Genomic DNA, 23887 nt, shown 5'->3' with positions numbered 1-23887 from the left:
TTTTTGACATAGACCTCTTGTTCACTTCACTAGAAAGCTGATTTACAGTGATAGGGTCAGACTGACCTGGAACACTAAAAGAGGCTATTTTAATGTTAGTAAACAGCGGGGCTAAAGTTGTTATCGAATCTTTCTTAGGTGGTTCTTTGGTCATAGAAGAAGCCTCGATCGGACACACTTGTGGAACTACAGCAGCACCGTCATCAACAACAAGGTTAGAACAGGTAAATGATTTGGGCGCATCTGTAGCAGGCTGAATAGAGATAACCTTATCAGATAAACTAGTCTGAGTCCCTTGACTAAAGGTATTAGGGAAATGGTGGTGAGGGAAATGTATTTCAAACAGTTGATGTGCACCACTAACAAAGTTAAAAAGTATTGCCCAAGTATTTGATTTTATTGACAAGGTTTTGTGAACAATTTAATGGCATACAGTCTAAAAATCTACAAAAACACTGTTGATAAATGTACAGCTAATGTTACAACCATCTGGTTCACTGATTCCAGCTGTGCCCTGATTACGTTCTTTTAATCTTCATCTTCTAGTCCTGCTCTTCCCGATCACAGCCCGTACTGAATTATTATATAACTAATACAACTGCAATGAGGAACAGATGAGGTAGTAATGAATAAATGTTGGGGTAGCACAGGGGATCCATTGAACCTCCGCTCTAACCAACTCACCAAAATGCAATACATTCATTTCACAGATCTATATTTCAATGAAATTGTTTTTTATATAGACAACATTTCAATGTCTTTTTGATGTGCAGTATATTTTTGTACCTTCATTATTGATTGATGCGGGGAGCACCTAATGCCCCCTTTTGCCTCCAGCAAATTTTCCCCTTTGCAGTACCCTCCTTTAATAGTTTGTTACATTTTTTTTTCTCCTTTTATAAGCACCCACCCAGGTTGCTTTAGCCCGTAATATGGATTGCAGGTTTTCCTAGATGGTAATGACCTGCCACCTATTTCCCTATAATTATTTGTTTCTGTAACTGCGCAAATGGCTTGCTTTTGGGCGCACATTATTTTCCACTGAGTAAGCCAGTCTGTGAGCATGCAGAGTTAGTTAACTATTATCTCTGAAGAGAATGTCTGCCTCCCAAACCACTTCAAGGTCTTTAAAAAGTCTGTATAAAAGAAGACTCTAACAGCACTATTTCAAAATGTATTGGCTAAAAAAAACACATGTTTTATATGTAGTTTTAGGAGAGCTTTTAACCAATGCAAATCTTCAGGATCTGCCACAGTGCCTAACAAAAGTACTCCTGTTCAGAAACATGCCTCTATGAACCAAAAGAAAGCAGCGGACGCTCAGTATAATGAATGAGTTTAGTTGTGGTAATTCTTTTGTCATGGCCCAAGCAGTGCTCAGAGGCAAAGCAGAACATATTCTATCCCACTGGGAAAAAAACATTTGCATGTTACAAAGAACACAAATTGCTTATCCTAACTCAAGTGGCTGGCAAACAAATCCGACAGAATGTTATTCACCAGATGCATTAATTGCAAGCTAAAGAGGTCTAGCAGAAAAACTGGCCAAAAAGCGTTCATGTGCACAAGAATGAAATAATTCTGAGAGCAGCTGGCAATTCCTTCCAGAATTTGTGTCCGGGGATTCATTGCATTGGAATAGCTGCACGACATAATATGATTACATTCCTGCGTCACTGCCTTACATAAACATTACATTGCCTTGAGACTAGGGCAGTGGTTGTACTTATCCATAAGCAGCCCTACAATGCAAATTATGCTTTACTCTCTGAAAAATTATTTGACTCAAAACATCAAAAACAGGGAGAACATCGTACTGGAGCCCTGCGTGGAACCTGTAGGGGTTTCGCCTACTCTTTCTCACTTCAGCCTAATCAAAATTAAACAAATAAGAACTTTACCAAGGTACTTTAAGGAGTCATAGCTTTACCTTGGATGTTAATAGCAGCACTACTCAGCGGTATTACAAGATGGAGTGCCTCCTTCTATACTTGGAAGTCTCTCTTCTGCAGTTTGGTGTTAACAGTTAAACAAGATGGCGGGCATGCTAAAAGCTCTAAGCTTACAATACATTATATTGAAATGCTCTCAGCATCTGAGCACAGAAAACCCCCAAAAGGTGTAGTTTCTTAGACTCTTACTAGAGGCTGCTGTCGTTCATTGTAAACATCCAGCATGTTTCTTTAACTGTGCTGTTTTGCTGAAAGATCCAACTTGCATTTTGAAAGTGACTGATTTGTCCTTCACCCCTAAGTTCCTGGGAATCCATCCCTGGCTCCAACTGTGGCTTCTGTTAAACATGACCTACGCTCCTCTAGCAAATATAGCAGTACAACACACACTGGCATATTTGCATACCCGCACGTTGCATGCAAAAAATAGTTAAAGCCTCTCCATGATATTATGAGCAGTTTAACAAAATGTTATGTATCTACCCACACGCAATTATTTTTCAGTGCCAACAAAACTGTTTGCAACATTCCCTTCCCGTTGCATTGTTGGTTGGGATTATACAAGTGCTCCGTGAAACCATTCACTTGTAGATGTTACTATAACCTGAATTAAAAAAACATGGTCAAAGGAATACAGTAAAGTTGGAGAAGAAGGTATGCATAGCATGGTAGATTTAGAACTATCTGCTGCCCGCATGCTATGTATGAGCAGTGCCAAGTGTATTTTCATAGCCATCTTCCTCTGCAGGCCTTGCAAATGATATCGCAATGTTGCGCTCTCCTTATAGGTTACACTCTCATAAAAGGGGTCATTCAAACAAGGCTCGAAGAGAATATTGAGTCTAGTTTGTATAATGTAGCTTTCTTAACAGAGAAAGGAAATGGTGAATGGCAGCTGTGGCTTGTGCCTTTTGAATGCTTGACTAGGTGATCATTGTATGTGTGCGCTGCTAGTGCTCTTCTGTCCAGCACCCAGAGGGAAACTGGACAAGTGAACATGTGCACAATTTCGAGGGAACATAGTCTGCTACCCAGGTTAATTGGCCCGAGTGCTGACAGGGCATTAATGAGGGTAGTGGACAGTTACCTTCCCATATGACCTGCCAATGTCGTCATTACACCTATGTGCTTGATGTCTGGCAAGCTATGGACCTGTGTTTGCATGACCTGTTTTTTAAACAAAAACACTACAACTAAGTTGGCCACCATAAATTGCCAGACACGTGTTCCGAGATAGCCCCTCATACATTTCTGCAGTGGCCTTGGAGTCGAGAGGAGCGGTGATGGCAGCCTGGGTGGCAGGTAGGTTGAACACATAGTGGAGCAGGCTGGTAGGGGAGAGAGTACACAGAAGGTTGGATGCATTGTGCATTGGCAGGGAGTTCGGGCAAAGCCAAAATCGCCACTCCGGTAGTTCGGAGTAGAGGAAAGAACCGGGAGACAATGGCCGCAATCCAAATGTCCCTATTGGTGAAGCGCCAACGGCTAGATGCTAATATTTAATTGCATTTCTATTTTGTTTTGAATATGTAGTTTTTAAAACGTTTTTCTTCTTTGAAAAGGTATTTGTGTATGTCACTGAACTTGTATTGTTTCTTTTTCAATAAGACATATTTCTTTGAAATATGTGATTTAAGATAGTAGGATACCACCAGCATGTTAGCACTGATGAAAACATTGCTGGTTAACCCTATTTTTCCTCAGCTAACCTAGGGGCCCAGGATTATGGTGGACGCATTAAAGGTGGAAATAACTATTGTTTTTGACCAGCTACCAGAACAGCGAGTCTTATTGCACCAGAATGGGCCGCTCGCAACAGACCACCTCAATCCTGCCCACTCTCCCCAGCAGGACCCAGACGTGCTCAATGTCTTTCTCAAGTCATGAGGGAGAGAAGGGGGTAGAGAAGTGTGACATTGGAGCCCATCTTCTGTGTGCCAGAGCTTAGAATGTCTTAGGGTGACAGTACCGTTTGATCGCATTGCAAGCTCCATCAGTGGCTGCCCGTACGTGTATTTTAAATACAGTTCATTTCAAACACTTGTGTATAGGCGCGTTATACATGCCATATCGTATCATATATCTGTTTTTAGACTTTCTTTTGTCATTACTACATAAATGTTTCTGTTGGTATAGTGGGTTTGCTTCTTTTACAAGGCTGCAGCAAACCGCTTTTCAAGTCTTGTCTTTTTATTTTCTATACCCTCAAAGTGGCACAGCCATGCCTCTTAAAATCTTGCCAGATCACGGTTTGTCTTTTATTTGCCACGTGGTGTGAGAACTCGAACATTATAGTGTCAGAACGCAGAGGGCAGTCTTGTACGAAGGCATTGCCCTGGCTCTGCATGAGGGGCCGTCGCTAGGGCTGTCTTGTGGCGAACAGCAGGCCTTCTCTCCCAACAAAAAGGCATGGCCTATTTGTACGGTCTGCTTCCTGCAAGGTGGAAGTGTCCGGATTTGCCAGAAAATGGGGAGTACATGCTGACAATCACATTTTCATATAGCTATATTATGATCTCAATGGTATATGAATCGAATATTCCTTAAGTAAGGAAGTCAATTTAATTGAGTTTGTACTGTATGTAGTCATTTCAGTAATGAACATGAAACCATTTGATTACACAATCTTACATTGTGATGCCATTGCTGTGTTGTAAACTTACGTTTAACTGATGCTATGAAATCCCATCTCTAACAGTAACTATGTAAACACTTAATATGATGCAATATGAAGCAATTGAAGGCATCCAGTTTCCACCTATTGGTTTTCAGTGAGAGTGTTTGGTTAGCCAAGTGGGTAAATAATCTGAAAATGAATCCAGTGCATATTGAACCTGTTACTGAGTCCTTTTTATTGGTGGAGTTTTCTCCGTCATTGCCTGGACACTAAGATTGGGTTGCTTATTGCTACTCGACATTTTGGGTGGGTTGTATGCATAGAATGGACTATGTCACTTCATATTACAATACTGGGATTTATGACGGAGCATTGATTCAATCAGTGCAAGTGTCTGAATAATATGCAAGGATTGCATAAACGATGAGAAGGGGTGAGTTGGAAACTTTGGGCTCCTGCATAATTTCCAACACGTCACTTAATCCCTCCTGTGTTTCTGTTGCAAAGCTGTGATTGGTTAAAGATCTAAAACATGTAGACCCTGAAAGACCTGCGTTGTTTGCTCATCAACCAAGAGCTTGGAAATGTGGTAATGCTCAATACATCTTTTGTGTGCTTATATGTCTTGCTCATGCACTATTGACCATGCAACAGAGGTTGCATTTTTAGAGATGAAAAACTGCATGCTTAACAAAAAATTCCACCCACGATTCATTTGGTGAAGCGAGTGGCGCTTTTGTTTGTCCCAAAAAATCTGCATCACACGACATTTTGGATGCAGGCCGTTGCCGACTAACATCGAACCCAGATATCAATCAAGTACATGTGCCACGCGTGGCTGTTTAGAGTAGATATAACTGTAAAAACCCATGCTTCTCAATAGTAAAATGTCAACTTGTGCACAACCACATACAAAAGGTGTTGATATCATTTACATGATACTTAAATATGTCCATTGTCTGTGTGCTTTCGAATTTAATTTTGTTATTTATATTGTCTGTGGTAACCGTAACTATCAGGTTCTGAATGGCGGAATTGGAATCCATATTGTTATCCATTGTAATCTCACTTGGAGTGTTTTTTTTAAAAAAATTGATGGTTTGAGATCTCAGTGTAAGGAGGTTTGTACATTTCTCATTCATTCAGCCTCATTTATATAACTTGCCAATTAATAGTTCAGGGGTGAGCGCCTGCTACAGCGTAGAATGCAATCTCCAAGACACAGATGTGAAGCCTGGGACATGGGTCTTGTTCACTAAGACGAGGCTCATTGTGGAGAGGATAACAGTTGTTTGCGTTCCAGACAGAACTTCAAAGTGGATCATTTGCAATGCACTTCAGTCTAAAGATGCAGCTTGCTTGCTAGTGCTCCATTGCCTATCCCACCTCTTCCTAATGTGTGTATTGGTTCTTGGTAGTACATTTCTTGCATAGTCTAAAGGTCCTGCAATGTACCATTGCGAACTCTATAAATTATGTACACGTTACTTGGCTTCTAGTGGATGCCTAGTCTTTTCAGTGCAAAGTAGATGACTCTTTACATAGATCATATGTTCTGCTGCCATTGCTGTAAAGCCTTATCATAGGAGCTTCTACAACATCCCGCGAGCTTTCATCCGGCGTTTGCCTTGCCAAACTTGAAATGGATATGCTGGTCTGCCGTTTCAGTAATTTCATGACCCTCCGCTTGTAGCCTTTGCATGCAAAGAAGTAGATGAAGGGATCTAGGCAGCTATTCAGGTTCATCAGGCATACTGTGGCATGCAGGGCAATCTGGAAGTTCTGCTGTTCCAAGCAGGAAGGCTGGTATTGCAGCTTCTTTATCATGTGTTGTATGATCGCGACGTGGTACGGTGTGAAGCAGAGCAAATACACCACAATGACCAAAATGATTGTGTTTATAGCCTTCCTGTTTGACCCTGATTTTTCCGTCAATGGGTTTTCCTTTGCAGCTTGGCATAGTTTATTACTTATTCGAACATAGCAAAACAGGATTATTCCAAGAGGGATCACATAGCCTATGAAACAGGCGCCCAGCAGTATGACGGGCAAGTGTGGATTAGTTTCGAAGTTTGGATATTCCATGCATGTAATGTGCCCTCCTGCATCTTTTGACATTTCTTGCAGTAAGAGTGGAAATGTTTGCAAAAATACAAGAAACCAGACGGAAATGCAAACATACTTGGCGTGTTTGGCCCTTTGTAACTTGTTGTAGCGGAAGGGATAGACGACCGCAATGAAGCGGTCTACACTCAGACAGGTCATGAAGTTTACTCCAGCGTATGTGTTGATGTAAAACATGACCGATGTAATTCGACAGAGTGCTTCTCCAATCCGCCAGTCGAATCCCAGGGCATAATATATTATCCTTGTTGGCAGAGCAGTGGTGAAAAGAATGTCCGAAACGACCAGGTTTGTTGAATAGAGAGTTGTCGAGTTGATTTTCTTTCTGTTTTGGTAGATGACTGTTAGAGCTAGGATATTTGCTAATGCCCCAATGAGGAAAACTAGACTGAAATAGAAGGGTAGCCCAATTCTTGCTGAATCCTGATGAGAATACAGGTTACAAGTCTGGTTAGATGAAATATTCGGATCAAGTATTGTAACATATTCGCTGGAAGCCATTGCCTTTGGAGTAGGCCTTTGCGTTGTTCTGGCAAAAGAAAAGAACCCAAAATTAATATGCATGCTACTTCTTTTATTCAAATGACATTAATCATTCATTTATTCAATACAGAAGTAGAGGGTAAATTAACTGAAAGTAGTTCACAATAAATAGAAGTATGCATTTTGAAACCTACAGTTATACAAAACAGGTACTTGCTGTTGTTAATCATGTATTTAAATATTAACAAATGTACTTGTTTATAATTAAACTAAACCCTACCACCCCCAAATATAAAAAATCTCGGATAATTATGGCAGTATCTGATCTTCTTGATGTTTTTGTAAAGTACATAGCAAACGTCATCCATTAATCATCCATAACTGACTTTCTATTGTGCACAGTGATTGAGGTGTTGTCAACAAAAGATCTCATTTCTGGGCCTTCCGAAATCTTTCATACAAATAAATTGTAAAAATAAAGCTTATAAACTTTGCTCATACGGTAAAGGACAAATGAACGAAAAAAAGAAAATAATCATGCAGATATGATTGAATAAAGATACACTCTCTTACGTAAAGGAATCATAACGTTTCCAAAGTTTGTCAGCCTTTCCGGAAACACCTATTCGACAAGGCCACTCTTTTGGCTGCACACTTTTGAGGGAGGACCTTCTCCTACTTAAATAATAAAAGGTTATCTTAATTTTTCTATTCTAACAAAAAAATCTTCTTAGCAGACCATAGTACAGTATTTACCAATCATCTGGACTTCGCATCTATATGTAGAAGTGGAAGACCAATCACAAAATGCCAAAGGCTTGGCTACAGTGGTCTGGCAGGAATCGCCACCCTCAAATATTCCAGTACATGTTACCAGAATGCTTTTGATTTCGGTGAGATCCTGAATATTTGCTCCGTTGTGCCAACCACAGATTCCCCCCCCCACCTCCCCTCCAGCATGTAGGGGATGCATATCACCTTTGTTTATGCAAACTTCCACTGCTAACTTTCACCCCAAAGTCTCATCATCCTCCACCATAGCTCACCCCATTCATAGGCTGTCTCCGCACAGATATGCGCTGGCACCTGCGAAAATGGATACCTACCCACTCGCATGAGGACCTGCAACTATGCCTCTCTGCCCTGAAGTCTCTCAAGTACTCTCTCGATAGACGAAAACGGAATTCCACCTAACCCTCATTGATTCCAACCATCATCGCCGGCAACAGGGCACCCTAAACTCACTCCTCCTAAACCTACGACTATTAACTCCACTCTCACGTTTAAAGACTTAGCTGAATACTTCGATGTAAATATTTCCAAAATTAGAGAGACTCTCCTGACCTCCTTCACACTCCCTCCTCCTACATTCTACACTCTGCCTACTCTACCATCATCATCTACTTCTATCTCGCACTTTAGTCACACTAATACTGAAGAAATCCCATCTCTATTGATGAAGGGTAACACCTCTTGTGCCCAATCAGACCCGCTTGCTCCTCAGCTAGTCGAGCCTATTACCCCTTTAGTAGCCTCTCACCTCACTGTACTCTTCAACCTGCCCTTCGACTCTGCTTGCTTTCCCTGTTTTCAAAACTGCCATGGTCCTACCTCTCCTAAAAAAAAGTGCTGACCCAGACCTATGGGCTAACCTTTGCCCGGTGTCTCTCATTCCAAACTACTCTAAAGTGCTCAAAAGGGTTTTGTCCCAACCATCTTACTCATTTCTAGACATCCACAAACCTCAAGCCCCCCTACAATCAAGTTTCTGCTCCTGGCACAGCTACACCCTACTAATGAGGTTCAACCAGACCGAAACACGTGTCTGGTGTTGCTGTTGGTACTCTTGTTCAGAGGAGAATTGCCTATCATTTCGGTGCTGGACTGCCCCAGGGCAGGACAAAGACTGATATGTTTGGGATATTTCTTCTCTGTGAAAGATAGTGAGCTAAAGACTCTCGGTACGGCTCTTGTAACCAGGACTCATGTCTGGCAGAGAGTCTCCCAGGACCCCCCTTGTTATTTGCTCCTGTCACTCAATGGAACTGATCTCAGGAATGTTCCCAACTTCATTGCCTCTGCTAAGCACAACGACCTACCTTCTATCCTAATCATGCTTTCTGCTTCCTTTGTTACCGCCGATCACTGCGATCTACTGAATACTCTCTCTTTGCTTGGGATTCGCGATCGAGCCCTTGCCTGGATTGAATCCTACCTGGCACCTCAACAATTCTCTATCTCCTGGAACAAGACCTCTCAACTCACTCCTCTCACTGTTGGTGTTACACAAGGCTCTGTCTTGGAACCTCTCTTCTTTACATTATACACCTCTGCTCTTGGGGCATTAATCGCCTCCTTTGGTTTCTCGTACCAACTCTTTGCAGATTATCCCCAATTCTTCTCTTTTTTCTGTACTCTATGATATGATATGATAGGTTATTTATAACGCGCTTAATACCCAGAGGTTTCTAAGCGCGGACCCGGGGATCGAACCTGTGTTGCTCCGTGTCGTCTTGCTTCCAAGGTGAGCACGTTACGCCCTAAGCTATCCTCCCGAGACTCTGATTTATCTATCAAAATGTCCTCTCTCTCTCTCTTTCTATCTCTCTCTCTCTCTCTCTCTCTCTCTCCTCTTCCCCTGCCTATCCAATTCCCACCTGACACTACCCTAATCTCCTTCAGCTGGAAACCTCAGCGTCATCTATGACCCTTCTCACACCTTCTCTACTTCCATTTCCAAACCTGAAACGGCTGCTGGCCCCAACCTCCTGAATTTTAGGAAAATCGGGCACCTACGTCCTTTCAACACCGCCAAACATCTCTTAACCACTCTGGTCTTCTATAAACTGGAGTACTGCACCGGCATCCTTTTTAGTCTCCCCACATATGCTTTCTGTCCTCTTGACAAGATCATTAACTTTGCTTCCAGGAGACTCTTTGATCTCATTCACTTTGCATCTACTTCCTCGTACTGTCAGCAGGCTGGATGTCTGTCGATGCAAAGCAGGGCCCGCTTTAAATGGCTTCTCCTGGTACACATCTGTCCACAGTAAGGCATGACTGTATCTATCCAACTATACAAGCCTTCTCGTACTCTCCTATCGGCCTCCTCGACTACTCTTGTGGCCCCTCGCCCTCTTTGCACTTCCTCTCCCTCCCTTCCACCCTTTCTCTCTTTTTGCTCCACTTGCATGGAATTCTCTTCCCCGGACATCCAAGAAATAGTCCATACGGATTTGTACAAAACCAAACTAGAAGTATACCGCCTCACCTCAAAATTACCCACTCAACCTACCTCTCATCTGTCTTCTAGCTAACATTTTTCCAACACCTCTAACCTGCCTCACTTACTCTTGTGTCCCGTCCCCTTTCCTCCATATTGTATGGGCGTCCCTTCCAAGGGACGGGAGATGGAACCTTTTTCACCAGAAAAAACCTTCTTCCGCTTTAAATTTAGAGGCGAGCGGGGGCGCGGCCCAGGCAGCATGCACTGCCCTGACTCTGCCGCCACACCTCAGTCCCCTTTTCCGCGTTGACGGGAACGGGCTGAATTCACCAGCGCGACTGGGTTTGGCTTCGGCCATGTAATTCCACATGCGGATACTTCTTCTCTTTGTCTTTTTTTTGTTGGTCTCATCTATCATTCAGGTACTCGGTCCTCAGGCATCACGCTCCTCCCCGACGCATGTCGACTTCCACAAGGTTCAGCAGGTGTCCATCCTGCAACGGGCTATTCCCAACTTCAAGAACCCCATTCCCTCTGTCTACGTTGCCTTGGCTTGGACCATGGTTGGCAATCATGTTCAGCGTGTGACTTCCTGTCCTCGAAGGCGCTGAAGAACAGACTAGCCAGGTGGAGAGAGCTCTTCCAGAGGTCGCCTCTAGAAGATCTTAAGAACTTTGTGAAGCATCGAACCAGGCCCAAGGTAGGGCCAATATTTTCTAGCGCACCCCGCAAGGGAGACTCCTTCCCAGGGATTTGTCCGCGCTGGAGTGACCGGCCAGGTCCTTCTACTGGCACGTGCCCCGAGGTTGCTACAGCTACCGGCCTTCGGGTCGAGGGGTCCTCTAATCCTCCCGGGTGCAGTTATGAGGGAACGGAGGGTTCTTGTACCGGGTCTACACCCGAGGGGCTACGCACTATTGCCGGCACAATGGCCGAAGGGCTATGCCCTAATACTGGCAATACGTCTGATGGGGCCGCCTAAACGTAGCTTTACTGGCACCTGGGTCAAGGGTGTCACACCTACCGGGCTGAGGCCCGAGGAGCAGGGTAGGCCTCGTGATCCACACACAAGAGTCTTGGACAAGGCTGGGCCCGGCAGGCTGAGCAACATGTCGCAGACACGTGGCAGGCAGCTTGACAAAATGGCTGCCGCACCAGAAAGAGGCACCCGTCCGACGCCATTTCACGAATTCGGCGAAGAACGAGTGTCAAGGTGGGACTGGCTTCAACCAGATACGTGGTCTACAGTCTACCCTTCATTTGCACAGGGAAACTTTCCTTTGCGTCCATATGGGCAGGGTATGCAGCGGCCCCAACAGCCCCCTGCTAACCAGTCGGTACCCCCTGCCACCTCTTTGGCCAGTTAGGAGGTGCTCTTCGAGAAGTTTCTCGGCCTCATGAGGTCTCCTCAGATGGGAGTTATCATCAAAGACGCAGTCAGCTAAGTCCTCCCCGCCATGGTAACGGCTCCACCGACGCCCCCATCAGGCCCCCAGGCCCCAGTGCAGTCGCCTCCTCCGGCTCCACAGCCAAGTCTGAAACCTCCGGCAGCGGTCCCTGTACTCCGGCACCTTCTACCCCTCCTCCTCCACAAGATCCTCCAGATCCGCAGGATACGGACAAGGAGTATCCAGACACGCCATCCGCAGCCAGGGCCTTCCATGAACGTCTTGCTGGCCTGGCAGAATACCTTGGCCTCCCCCAGCCCGAGGTCGAACAGCCGGCAGAGGGAGTTCTGGTGGAAGTCCTCACGAAACGCCCCTCTGCCAACACAGGGATTCCATTGCAAACCGTTGTAGTCTCCCTGGCCAAAAAGGGTTGGCTCAAGCCTCACTCGGTCTAGCCGGTCAATCGACGCCTGGACGCCAAGTACAGGCAGATGGAGGGGGATACACTCTTGCTCTCGACCCATCCTCAGCCACACTCCTCGGTGATCGCTGCTGCATCACTATACTCCAAGCCTCAGTCCTTAGCCTCCTCCTCTGCAGCGCTGCTAAGCGAGGAAGAGAAGATCTTGGAGGCGTACAGCAAGAAGATCTACTCCAACGCCTCCTTACACCTGCTTCAGGCCAATGCAGATGCCATGCTGGCTGCCGCCAACCAACGGTTATGGCAGGAAATTGCTGACTTCCTCCTGGAACTCCCTACCCAATGCCAATCTCGCTTCAAGGCGGGGCTAGCGGAAGCCAAGCTCGTGGTGCATGACCTCATGGAATCCACATTGGCGCATATCGATACCTCAGGCTGTGCCATCTGCATTGCCATGGACATGAGGAGAACAGCCTGGCTCCGGCCAACAAAATTCAACCTGGATGTCCAGGAGCACATTCTAGATCTACCGTTCGAGGGAGGGGGGCCCCCTTCCACTCCTCTATGGACGAAGATCTAGACAAAAAGAACAGCTCACAAACGTCTTTATGCATTCTTACAAAGACCACACCCAAATCGTACACCCAATCTCAGCAGCGCTCGGAGAAGGGTTGTACATATGTAGGGTTCCGCGGCTTCCAGGAACGCAGATCGAGGCAGCCGGACCGCTCGCCGTCTCAGAACCGGTGCAAACAACAAAAAGGCGGGGGGGTTTAAGGGCTTTTTCCAGTCCCCCTCCTCAGCCTCCAAGGGAAAGAAGGCATGACACGCCCCTTCGGGTCCACATGTCTCCGGTGGGGGGCAGGCTTGCTCTCCATGCACAATTCTGGTGCCAGACTTTCCCGGAACCCCTGGATCCTCTCTGTAGTATAAGCGGGGTACCGCCTTCCTATCCCAGCCTCTGCTCCCTCCTCTCCTCCCCTCCACTCCCACAGGTTGGGACAGCAACTCTTTTGGAAGATCCGGACGCTCGTGGAGAGGCAGGCAGTGGAGGAAGTTCCAGCTACCCAGCGAGGTCTCGGCTTCTACTCCAGGATTTTCACCATTCAGAAGAAGAACCAGGCGGGCCTGAGAGTTGTGCTGGACCGTTCCACCCTCAACCTCTCCTTAACCCTACAAAAATTCAAGATGGGTACGCCAGCTTTTATAGCGGAGACATTGGACAGGGGAGACTGGAGGTTTTCCCTGGACCTGAAGAACGCGTACCTATACATCCCGATTTGGCAGCCCCATCGTTCTTTCCTACGGTTCAGGATAATGGGCTACCTTTTCCAAAACAAAGTCCTTCTGTTTGTCCTCAACTCGGCCCCCAGGGTCTTTACCAGACTCATGAAGGCTGTATAGGCCCTCCTCAGAGCGCAGGGCCTCCACATCTACCCATACTTTGACGACTGGCTCGACAGGGCTACATCTCTGGAAGCAGTTCACCACTATTCCCATGCCCTTATGAACACACTGCATGTCCTGCGCTTCTCGCTAAACCTCAAGAAGTCACAGCTGCAGCCTACGCAGACTGACATTCCTGGAACTCATTTGGGACACGTGCTCGGAGAGGGTTTTCCCGTCGGAAGGCAAGATCTCGGCCATCAAGAGGGCCACTGCCCACTTCCTCTGCAGAGAGGTGACCTCGGCATGGTGGTACCAACATCTCCTGGGTCTATTAGCAGTGGGTCTGTTAGCCGTGCCGCACACAAGACTAAGGATAAGAAGGATTCAGCTGCACTTCGCGGCCTCATGGAACGGGAGCGGGACTCGCAATCCGAGATGATCTACGTTCCTCCATCTCACCACCAAGACCTAACTTGGTGGTCCATGGACTGCAACCTATGGACGGGCAAGCCCTTTCGGCCGCCCTCTCTGCAGGCCACCATCACCAGACTCCTCGCTCGAGGGCTGGGGAGCCACCCTGGACAATCTCTCGGTGCACGGCACCTGGACTCGACAGGAGCAGGAATCCCACATTAATTGGTTGGAGCTGAACTCCATCTGGCTAACGCTCACAGCATTCCTACCACTTATCAAGGGCAAGGTTGTCCTCATCCAGACAACAACTCGACCAGCATGTACTATGTCAACAAGTAGGGGGGGCACCAGACCCCCTCCTCTGTGCAGACTGGCGATCAGCATGTGGGAATGGGACTTGGAAAACGAAATTGACCTCTCGGCGGTCCACCTCCCGGGGGAATCCAACCTGGAGGCGGACAGGCACAGCAGGCTGGGAGCAGACAATTACGAGTGGCAGCTAAACCACCTCGTTATTCAGGAGATCTTCAACAAGTGGGGTCACCCACAAGTGGATCTCTTTACCATCTGGCACAACAAGAAGTGTCCCCAGTTCACATCCTGGCAGGGTCAGGACCCCGACTCTCTGGGCGACGCATTTCACCTCCAGTGGACCGGCATGAAAGCCTACATCTTTCCGCCTACCCCCCTGATCCACAGGGTAATTTGCAAGATCAAGGAGTCTCACTGACTCATCATTCTGATAGCTCCATGGTGGCCGGCCAGATCATGGTTTTTTGAAGTACTTTGCCTCTTGGATGTGCCCCTCATACAGCTTCTGACGGGCCCAACACATCTTCTGGCGCAGCACAAGGGCAGAATCATCCACCCCGAGCCAGGGAAACTAGCCCTCACAACGTGGTACCTGAGCAGGTAACGCTTCGACACCCTAGCCTTTCACTGGCCAATCTGGAGATCATACAGGGCGCCAGGAGCAAGGCCACCAGGGCCCAGTACAGAAGCAAATGGACCAGATTCTACCACTGGGCAGACTCCAAGGGAAACAACCCCTTGGCCTGCAGTTTGGACAACGTGCTCTCCTTTACGGCACACCTCGCTCATTCGGGCGTACATGTGGACACCTGCCGCACATACCTTGCAGCCATCAGGGCTTACAGGAACTCTGAGGAAGGCATCTTTTCCTCCTCCAACTCTATAGCCAAGAAGCATCTGACTGGTCCCGCTAGGCTCTACCCGCCCGTCAAGAGACCGCACCCTGTGTGGGACCTTAACATAGTCTTGGGCGCCCTGGTGCACAAACCATTCGAGCCAATGGCGTCTGTGGACATTAGGCTGGTCACCATCAAGACAGCCTTACTAGTCGGTCTTACCTCGGCTCGTAGAGTCAGCGAGATCCAGGCGCTGGTCGCCTCTGAACCATATATCACCTTTCACAAAGACAAGGTAGTCATGCGAACGCACCCGGCCATTCTGCCCAAGGTTCCATCTGCATTTCACTTGAACGAAGAAATAGTCCTCCCTACGTTCTTTCCCGATCCCAAGGATGAAGCACAGAGTGCTGCACTACCTGGATGTCGGGCGTGCCCTAAAATCTACTTGGACAGGACCAAGGTCATCCGCAAGTCGGACGCTCTGTTTGTCACTTTCGGCAGCTCGAGGCCAGGCTATCAGGCCTCCATATCCTGCTGGAGGGTCTCTGCCATCAAGGAAGCGTACGAGGGCCAGCACAAGCCGTTCCCGGCCAACATGCATGCCCACGCAGTCAGGGCCAAGGCAACAGCCATCGCATTCCAGCGTCATGTCCCTTGGCAAGTCATAAGCATGGCGGCCACTTGGGCCTCTCACTCGGCTTTCTGCAAGCATTACTGTTTGGATGCCGGCTCTAGATCGGATGTGGCTTTCAGACAGGCGGCTCTCGGGAACCTATTTGCTTAAGGAGCGTCTCGTCTCCATCCTGGGGCTACAATCAGTTGTAATCGCCCATACAGTATGGAGGAAAGGGGACGGGACTTGAGAGTAATTATAAGTTACTCACCGTAGTGACTAACGTACTCTTAGTACATAGTCCCCTTTCCTCCATTAGTCCCACCAACCTCCCCCCTAATCATACTGGTGTCATTAGGCAATGTTAAATCTATTGTCGACGCGTCAATGGGGACTGAGGTGTGGCGCCGGAGGGCGGAGTCAGGTCAACGCATGCTCCCTGGGCCGCACCCCTGCACGCCTCTAAATTTAAAGGGGAAGAAGGTTTTTTCTGGTGAAAAAGGTTCCGTCTCCCGTTGGAAGGGACGCCCATACAGTATGGAGGAAAGGGGACCATGGAATTTCTCTGCCTCCGTTCTAGCACTTTATTCATTATGGTCACATCCCTAACACAGCTTGCTGTATCGCCTGCACCTAAAAATGGCTAATGCGGATTGTTCTTCAATTATGCAAGTCTACCCATGTGTTGTCCCTGCTAACTGTTCCATTTACTGTCCTCCAAAACCTGGTCACGAATGTCCCTCAAACTCACCCCATTCTAAAAGGCTCACTGCTTTCCATCAAATCTCATTTCTCATCTAATGTATGTTCTTTTGTGATCAAAAGAGCATTGTTCCTCCCTGTATATAAATAAATAAATGAATGGCTTCATCTCCTATGATACCATGAAGTAAAATCTTTCTCAGTATCTCGAAGAACATTGTTGTGTGGAAATGGGCCATGCTTTTCTATAAGGATGCAGACTCCTCCCCCCAATTCCATGTTGTTGTTTTTACTGGTGTATGGAGTGCTGAATTCCTACCTCAGATAGTCTCTCTTCAATAGACTTTTCTTAATTCAAGTGCATCTGGAAGAATACTGCATTGATTCTTTAAAAAAAAAAAAAAAATAGTTGTATTGATTTTACATTACAGAACAAAACAGTTGTCAACCCACCCCCCAACCTCCCCTCCCACATCGCACCAGAGGTTCCGTCCATCTTCTCCCCGTCCGCCTTCCTGATTGAGTTCATATGATGTCCAATATTTGGATCATGTGTGGACACCACTGTGCCATGTAGTCACTCTGTAAATAGGTAAACACCAGGCCCCAATCCTTTCTGAATCTCCCTGAGTCGCCTTCTATCTTGTATGTCACCTATTCCAGTGAAACAGAGTTCCATATTTTATGCAACCGCTCCTGTATTGTTGGGGGAATTTTATTTTTTCCAATTTTGTGCTATTGTTAGCCATGCTGCTATTAGCAGAGTTATCAGTCCCCGCTTCTGCGTCTTATATAGTGTCTCTGCTTCCGGGTCCTCGATACCGCACCACCAGAAGTTGTCCCCCAGTAAATCAAGGTTTGGGTATATTTCCTTCATTTGACTATGTATTTACCCACATAATTCTTGTAGTTTTGGGCAGTTTCTCCAGATGTGTTTCCAGTCCCCTACCGCTTTGCAACCCCTCCAGCATTGGTCTGACATTAGGGGGAACCTTTTATGTAATCTTTCCAGCGTATATTGCCACTGGAGGACCACTTTTATCCACATCGCTCTTAACTGGATTGCTCTCGTTAGTTTTGGAATCATTCCCCATAGGTGTTCCCAGTGGTTTCTCGGAATAGGCCACCCTGATATTGTCTCCCATCTCCTCATATAGTTCCACTGAACTAGCTCTTCGTGGTCATTCAAGAGTTAGTATAGATTAGAGACCAGCTTGTTTGACCCTGTGTTTGTTGTAATGTATTGCTCAAAGGGCGTCAGTAGCCCAGTGGCTGCTGCTTTTACTTGTGGGGTGCTAAGCCAATATTTTAGCTGGTTATATTTGTATTTGTATTTGTATTTTATTGTTTATATAGCGCTTTAATCCAAAGCGCTTTACAGCATAACAACCAGAAAACATCAAACATGGAACATAGAAGCAATACAATATACATGAATCAAACCAGAAAAACAGCATGTGGAACAATTTACATTTGGGAAGGAAGAGAGGTGGAGAGGTGCGGGAAGAGAAAAGGAAAGTGAAAAGGGAGTAGAGCGAGTTCAAGGGAGGGTCGAGATCATTGGGGAGTCAGGGAGAGATAAGGAACAGGAAGATGGAGTGGGGAGGAGAAAGAAGAGGAGGAAGGGGAGAGAAGTCAGGGAGGGGGTGAAGAAGGAATATTGAAATCTCTTTTTCTTCTACCCCAAAGTCTTGGGCGCAATCTTTTCGAATGGTCTCAGATTTTGCCCCTGAAACATGTCCCTCATTTTTTGACAGCATGCTGCTTCCCATTTCCTGAATGCTTCCTTAGGAAATGGGAAGCAGCATGGGGAAATCTGGGTTGCCAAACAGGGGGGGAAAATGGTGCTGGGTGCGTTGATGGGGCTCCCCGTCCGGGGACCCCATCCCACAAGTCCAGCCGTGCGCCCAGTACCTCACTTATCCTTGTGTTCGGGTGTCACCTCTTCTTGTCCAGCCATAATAGTCCCAGCAGAGGTGTTCCTGCAACCGCCCTGTCGTGCCCAAATTTGACTTTGGTCTTCCTTTAGCCATTCTCTGATGACCCCAAGTTGAGCTGCCTCATAGTATCTATGGCAGTGTGGGAATGCCAGCCCTCCTTTGTTCCTAGGGGCAGTGAGTGTTGTCATTTCTACCCTTGGGTTTTGTTCTTCCATATGTATGCATTTATGGCCTTATTCAAAGAGCTGAAGAAAGCTTTCAGGACCTTTTTTAGGAGTGCCTGAAAGTAACACAGGACCCATGGCAAGGTCACCATTTTTATTGTCGGCATGCGGACCCACCACGTGACCCTGAGAGGTTTCCATTTAGTCAGGTCAGACTTGATGGTGTTAAGAAGTTAGGGATAGTCTGCACTGTACAATTTGTCTACTTGTTTTGTGAGGGTAATGCCTAAATATTTGATTCCTTCTTTAGCCTGTTTTATTTGTGTCGTCTGCTGCAGATTCTATATTATTTCCTGGTCTGCAGACAGATTCAACATTTCCGATTTTTGTTTATTTTCGGTCACAAGATCATCCCAAATGATTCCAATTCTTGTATTTGGGCCGCTAGGGACTGTTCCGTACTTGAAAGAGCTACTAGCATGTCATCTGTGAATGCTATAATTTTATAGGGTTCCCCCGCCATTTCTATACCCTTCGTTCTAATAGACTCTTATTCTGACTAATTGCGGTTCTAAATATATGGCATAGATGAGTGGAGACAGAGGGCATCCCTGCTTTGTACCCTGACCCAAGAAAATGTTGCCTGTTACTATGTTATTGAATACTGTTTGCAAAGGTAGCGGGCGCCCCTCTCTCGACAGAACAAGGCCTGATAACCTGTTCAGTGGTTGTTAACCACTTGAGAGTTCACAGCCACTGCTTTTACTCACTTTGCCTTTCACAGATGGGAAATATCCATTTGCATATCGGTCTTTGTCCTGCCCAGGGGCAGTCCAGCACCGAAATGCAATGGCAATTCCAACCTGAACGAGAGTACCACCAGCAACCCCATACACGTGTTTCACCCTTGTTGGGGATCATCAGTGAGGTGAAGCTGATGCCTCTCTAAGCACAGTGAGAGGGAGACCACGTCTGGTTGCCCCCAGGAGACCTAGGGTTACCAATCCTAGGTTCCTTGAAATTTAGTTTGCAAAGGTAGCGGGCGCCCCTCTCTCGACAGAACAAGGCCTGATAACCTGTTCAGTGGTTGTTAACCACTTCCTTACTGTTCCCGTTTGCTTATCCCTTGGGGGGAAAGAGGGGGTGTTGTGTCTCAACCCACCCTGTTTTTGTTATTTACCAACTGTGTCTCCTTAATTCTGCTGCTTGTCCTTCTTGCTCCTTATTCTTGGGGCCTTGGGGGAGGGGGGCTCTGGTGGGCTCTGGGAGGCTCTCTGCTGCTTCATGCTGCCTTTGCCCGCTTGAGGAGCTTGGTCTTGCGGGGCACGTGACTGTTGCCGGTGCTGCTTTTGTGCCCCTTTGCCTTGTATCTAGTGCGTTGTCCTGCTTGTCTGCTGATTTTTTTTTTTCTCCCCTCCTCCTCTCATGGGCCCCCTCCCTCTGTTATTTCTGCTCGCCTTTGCCATGTGTTGCGGGGGGTTGGGTGGGTGGGGGTGCCTCTTCTTGGCCTGTTATGTGATGCCTTGGGGGGCCTCCCCAGGTCATCCCCCGCCCTCCCCTAGAATGCCCTCAGCTTTGTCACTTGCCTTGTGTTTCTCCCGGGTGTGGGGGGACGCGGGGGAGCTCCGCTTCTCGCGCTGTGTGTCAAAACAAGTATTAAGAAGGACTGCAAGACTATAAATCCAATACCACTGTTGAGCTGATGCACAGCAAGGCATAAAATAATAATTTGCTATGCAATTCTGTAGGTTTGCTAACTAAAATGACACTTGTGTAGCAAAGCTAGCTATTGAGAGAGAGAGTGACAGAGAGTGACAGAGAGTGACAGAGAGTGAGAGAGAGTGACAGAGAGTGAGAGAGAGTGAGAGAGAGTGAGAGAGAGTGAGAGAGAGAGATCAATATCAATTCTTCACTATTTAAATTCCCCAAAACCTGTGTGGCAATGCTAGCCAAGAAAGGTTATTTCGAATGGATTATGTCCTCCAACGTATTCCACATCTTTGACATGTAATGTCCACAGCTGTGCACTTCGGAAACTTTTTCAGCAGAGGGCGTCCTGTGTCGACGACGTCGGGTCGATATCCCTGTAAGGCCTCAATTGAGGGCGACGTCACTAGATGTTATAAATAGGATGCACGGCACCCACAGCCTCAGTTCGTTGCTTCGTGAAACTCGGCGCGCCACGTGTGTTCATCGTTGAGATGTCTTTTTCTTCGACCACTCCGATTCCGCGGTCTGGCTGCAAGTCGAAAATGTCAATCACCGACCCGCATCACATTTGTTTGTGGTGCTTGGGCGAGTCGCACGACACCGACGACTGTTCGAAATGCTAGTCGCTGACTGCCAAGGCCTTGCGGGAGCGTAAGGGAAAGGTCCAGGTAGGTAGGGGCTCTAAGCCCAGTAAATCCCGAAAATCTAAATCGTCCAAGGGGTTTTCCACTGGCGACTCGAGGGGCGACTCTCCGCGTAGGGAGGTGGCCCAGGGATCTCGGTCCCGGAGATGTTCCCGTCATTATTCTTCCTTGTCTCGGCACTCAAGCGCTGTCACTGGTCGCCTTCCCCGTCGTCCTCGGAGGATGGTGCCTCGAGGAAAGTGGCATGCCCAACGAAGTCCTCGACTCCGGAGGAATGGGCTGCCTTTAAGGAGCAGATGTTATCGATATTCCAATCGTAGGGCACAGTTCCGGTCGTGCCTTCTAACGGAGCCGGCAAGGAACGGTCTTGTACCGCGGCTCGCACACCTTCGGGCTCTGGTCCGTGACGCGACTCACACCGGGAACCTTCGAGGTCCCGTTCGGACAATGCTCAGGAAAGTCGCCAGAGACGTGCCTCCAGGTCTCGATCCTCGTCTACAGAGAAACCGCTGCAACCTGCTAAGGGCTCGAAGCTGGTGTCAACTAGGTCGGCGCCGTGTCCGTCAGACTCGGACGTTGACGCTTTGCCGTCGTATTGGCCCGCGGCGCCATCGCACCTGTGTCGACGCCAAAGCCTTCGGCGATCATGACGTCGAAGTTGTCGATGCTCTCAACGTTGAAGCCTTCAGCGCCCTCGACGCCTTCGGGTATTTTTGCCCACAATTTGCCTGTGGAGTACCTGGATCTCCTGGATCCTCCTAGGAAGGCTACTGGGAAGTCTGTGAGGCCAGTCTTGGACTCCAGGCCCTCTTCTGTCCGCAGGCCTGGGTTTCAACTCCCTCTGGATGACATTTATGAAGAGGAAGAAGGGTCTGCTTTTGAGGACCCTGGTGAACTGGATGTGCTCCAGTTTTTTCTGGAGACATTCAATTGAAGGAGTTGAGGCAAACCCTTCATGTCGCGAGTGGGTTGGACACTTCTCCAGAAGTGGAATTTGGTAGGCCTGAGCCTGGGGGCTCATGCTGAGTCTTCATACAGGTGGCTCATGGCTAGGGTCTCGGAGTACCTGGGCTGGTCCAGACTTCCTGAAGAATTTGTACAGGATGATCCAACAGACATCTTAGATCAAGGTCTATCTTCTGACCCAGTATTACCGTTTCATCTCACCTTACAGAAAAGGGTGGCAGCTGCTTGGCAGTCCCCGGAATCTCTTCCGGATGGGTCACTCCTATTGTGCAGAGAGGTAATGCAGCTCTGGTTCCGGACTATCCAGCAGGGAATTTAGGTCTCGGCAGTGCATCTGGCCGGAGACGAAAATGCGGTGGCGGATGCTCTGAGCAGGCAGAGCACGATCTCTCACGAGTGGGAGTAGGCTCAGGAAGTCCTTCAGGAGATCTTTGCCCTTTGGGGAACCCCACAAGTGGATCTCTTCGCCATCAGTGACAATCGGAAGTGCGAGAGATCCTGCTCAAGGAAATTTCCTACAAGAGGAGCCTTATGAGACACGTTCATGGGGGATTGGTCATTCCCACTTCTGTACGCGTTTCCTCCGGTCCCTATCATTCCTCAAGTGTTGCGGAGGTAACAGAGGTTCGGTTCCCACATGATCCTCATTGCTCCGGATTGGGCCAGGAGAGCGTGGTACCCAGACTTTCTCGAAATGTCCATCTGCCTTCCGCGCCGTCCTCCCTACCGAGAGGATCTGCTCTCTCGTGCGACAGTGGGGGGGGTGGGGAGGGGGGAGGGGAAGTGGTGGGGGCAAGGGAGGAGGGTTGCTGGTGGGGGGATGGGGGAGATCGGGGACAGGGACAGGTTCTCCATCCAGAGGTCAAGACTCTCAACCTTCACGCTTGGTATCTGAAAGGTTGAGGTATAAGGATTTGGACCTCCCGGATGACGTGATGGAGGTGTTGCTTTCGGCCAGGCGGCCTGCAACGAAATCCCTGTACCGTTGGCGTAAGTTCTGTGACTGGTGTAGAGGTCACAATGTTGATCCTTTTCAGTGCTCCATTCCTATGGTTTTGTCTTTCTTACTTTCTTTGTCCAACAGGGGCCTTCAAGTGGGTACCATTAAGGTTTACCTGGCCGCACTGTCTATCTTTAAGCGCTTGTCTGAAGAATGCTCTTCCTTTGATTTCTCAATTTCCTTTTTTTTAAACTTTTATTTTTGATTTGCATATCACATCACAGCTGTTCCATATTTCAATTGGTTACAAGGCATACAGTGTTTGAAGGCACTACAATTCCATGTCCCATGTCTAAACAATGATCTGGTTTAGTTGCACATTATCAGACTTCTCTGTGTCAGAGAGAGATCCCTGCAGGTATTTTCTAAATAACGTCCAAATGTCTTTTGGCCTATTTGTAGTGGGTTACATTCTTATATAGTTTTCTTCACATTGATTAACGTATGTTAATTCTTTGAGGAAATGCTCTTTTCGTTGGGCACGAATGCTTTTCCATGCTTGAAGAATACATTTCTTTGCTACCACACATGTAACATTGAACAGTCTTCTAGTTTTCTGCGGTACCTTCCGTATATCCCCGAACAAGTATTTCTGGGCTGTGAGGTGAGCTGGGAGTTATTTCCTCTAGTATTCCTGCAACCTCCCGCCAGAACGTGGAAATCGGAGGGCATGTCCAGTACATATGATATGCGTCCACCCCAGGACCTCCGCATTTCTGACAGCTTCCAGATATTGTGTCATGGAATTTTGCCATTTTAACTGGGGTATAATGGAGTCTTTTTAGTACTTTGAACTGTATCAGCCTGAGACCGGCATTCAATGAGACCTTTTTAGATAGAAGGCAGTACCTTGTCTATCTCCCTTCTTCTATAGTTATGCCCATGTCCGTTTCCCAAGAGGTTTTGATGTTATTCAATGGTTGTGATTGAGTTTGTATTATGTTGTACAACTTCGATATACCTGTGCCGGTTTTTGAGTATAG

The 23887-nt window shown here is 47.4% G+C and overlaps 2 protein-coding genes across 8 annotated transcripts in view; one reads left to right on the top strand and one right to left on the bottom strand.

Annotated features, from left to right (window-relative positions):
- The window catches only part of UBAC2 (UBA domain containing 2), a 1796755-nt gene that overhangs the window by 958228 nt on the left and 814640 nt on the right, over nt 1-23887 (top strand). The gene's annotated exons all lie outside the window — the stretch shown is intronic.
- The window catches only part of GPR183 (G protein-coupled receptor 183), a 267334-nt gene continuing 244766 nt past the window's right edge, over nt 1320-23887 (bottom strand). For both annotated transcript variants that reach the window (XM_069637015.1, XM_069637014.1), the window contains one exon: nt 1320-7222. In XM_069637015.1, the coding sequence (XP_069493116.1) occupies nt 6085-7194 (1110 nt within the window). In that variant the 5' untranslated portion in view covers nt 7195-7222 and the 3' untranslated portion in view covers nt 1320-6084. The remainder of the gene's footprint in view (nt 7223-23887) is intronic.

Source organism: Ambystoma mexicanum, chromosome 7p, assembly GCF_040938575.1.
Source record: "Ambystoma mexicanum isolate Mex_15411 chromosome 7p, UKY_AmexF1_1, whole genome shotgun sequence".
Lineage (NCBI taxonomy): Eukaryota > Metazoa > Chordata > Amphibia > Caudata > Ambystomatidae > Ambystoma > Ambystoma mexicanum.
This window is presented reverse-complemented; position numbering and strand designations above follow the sequence as displayed.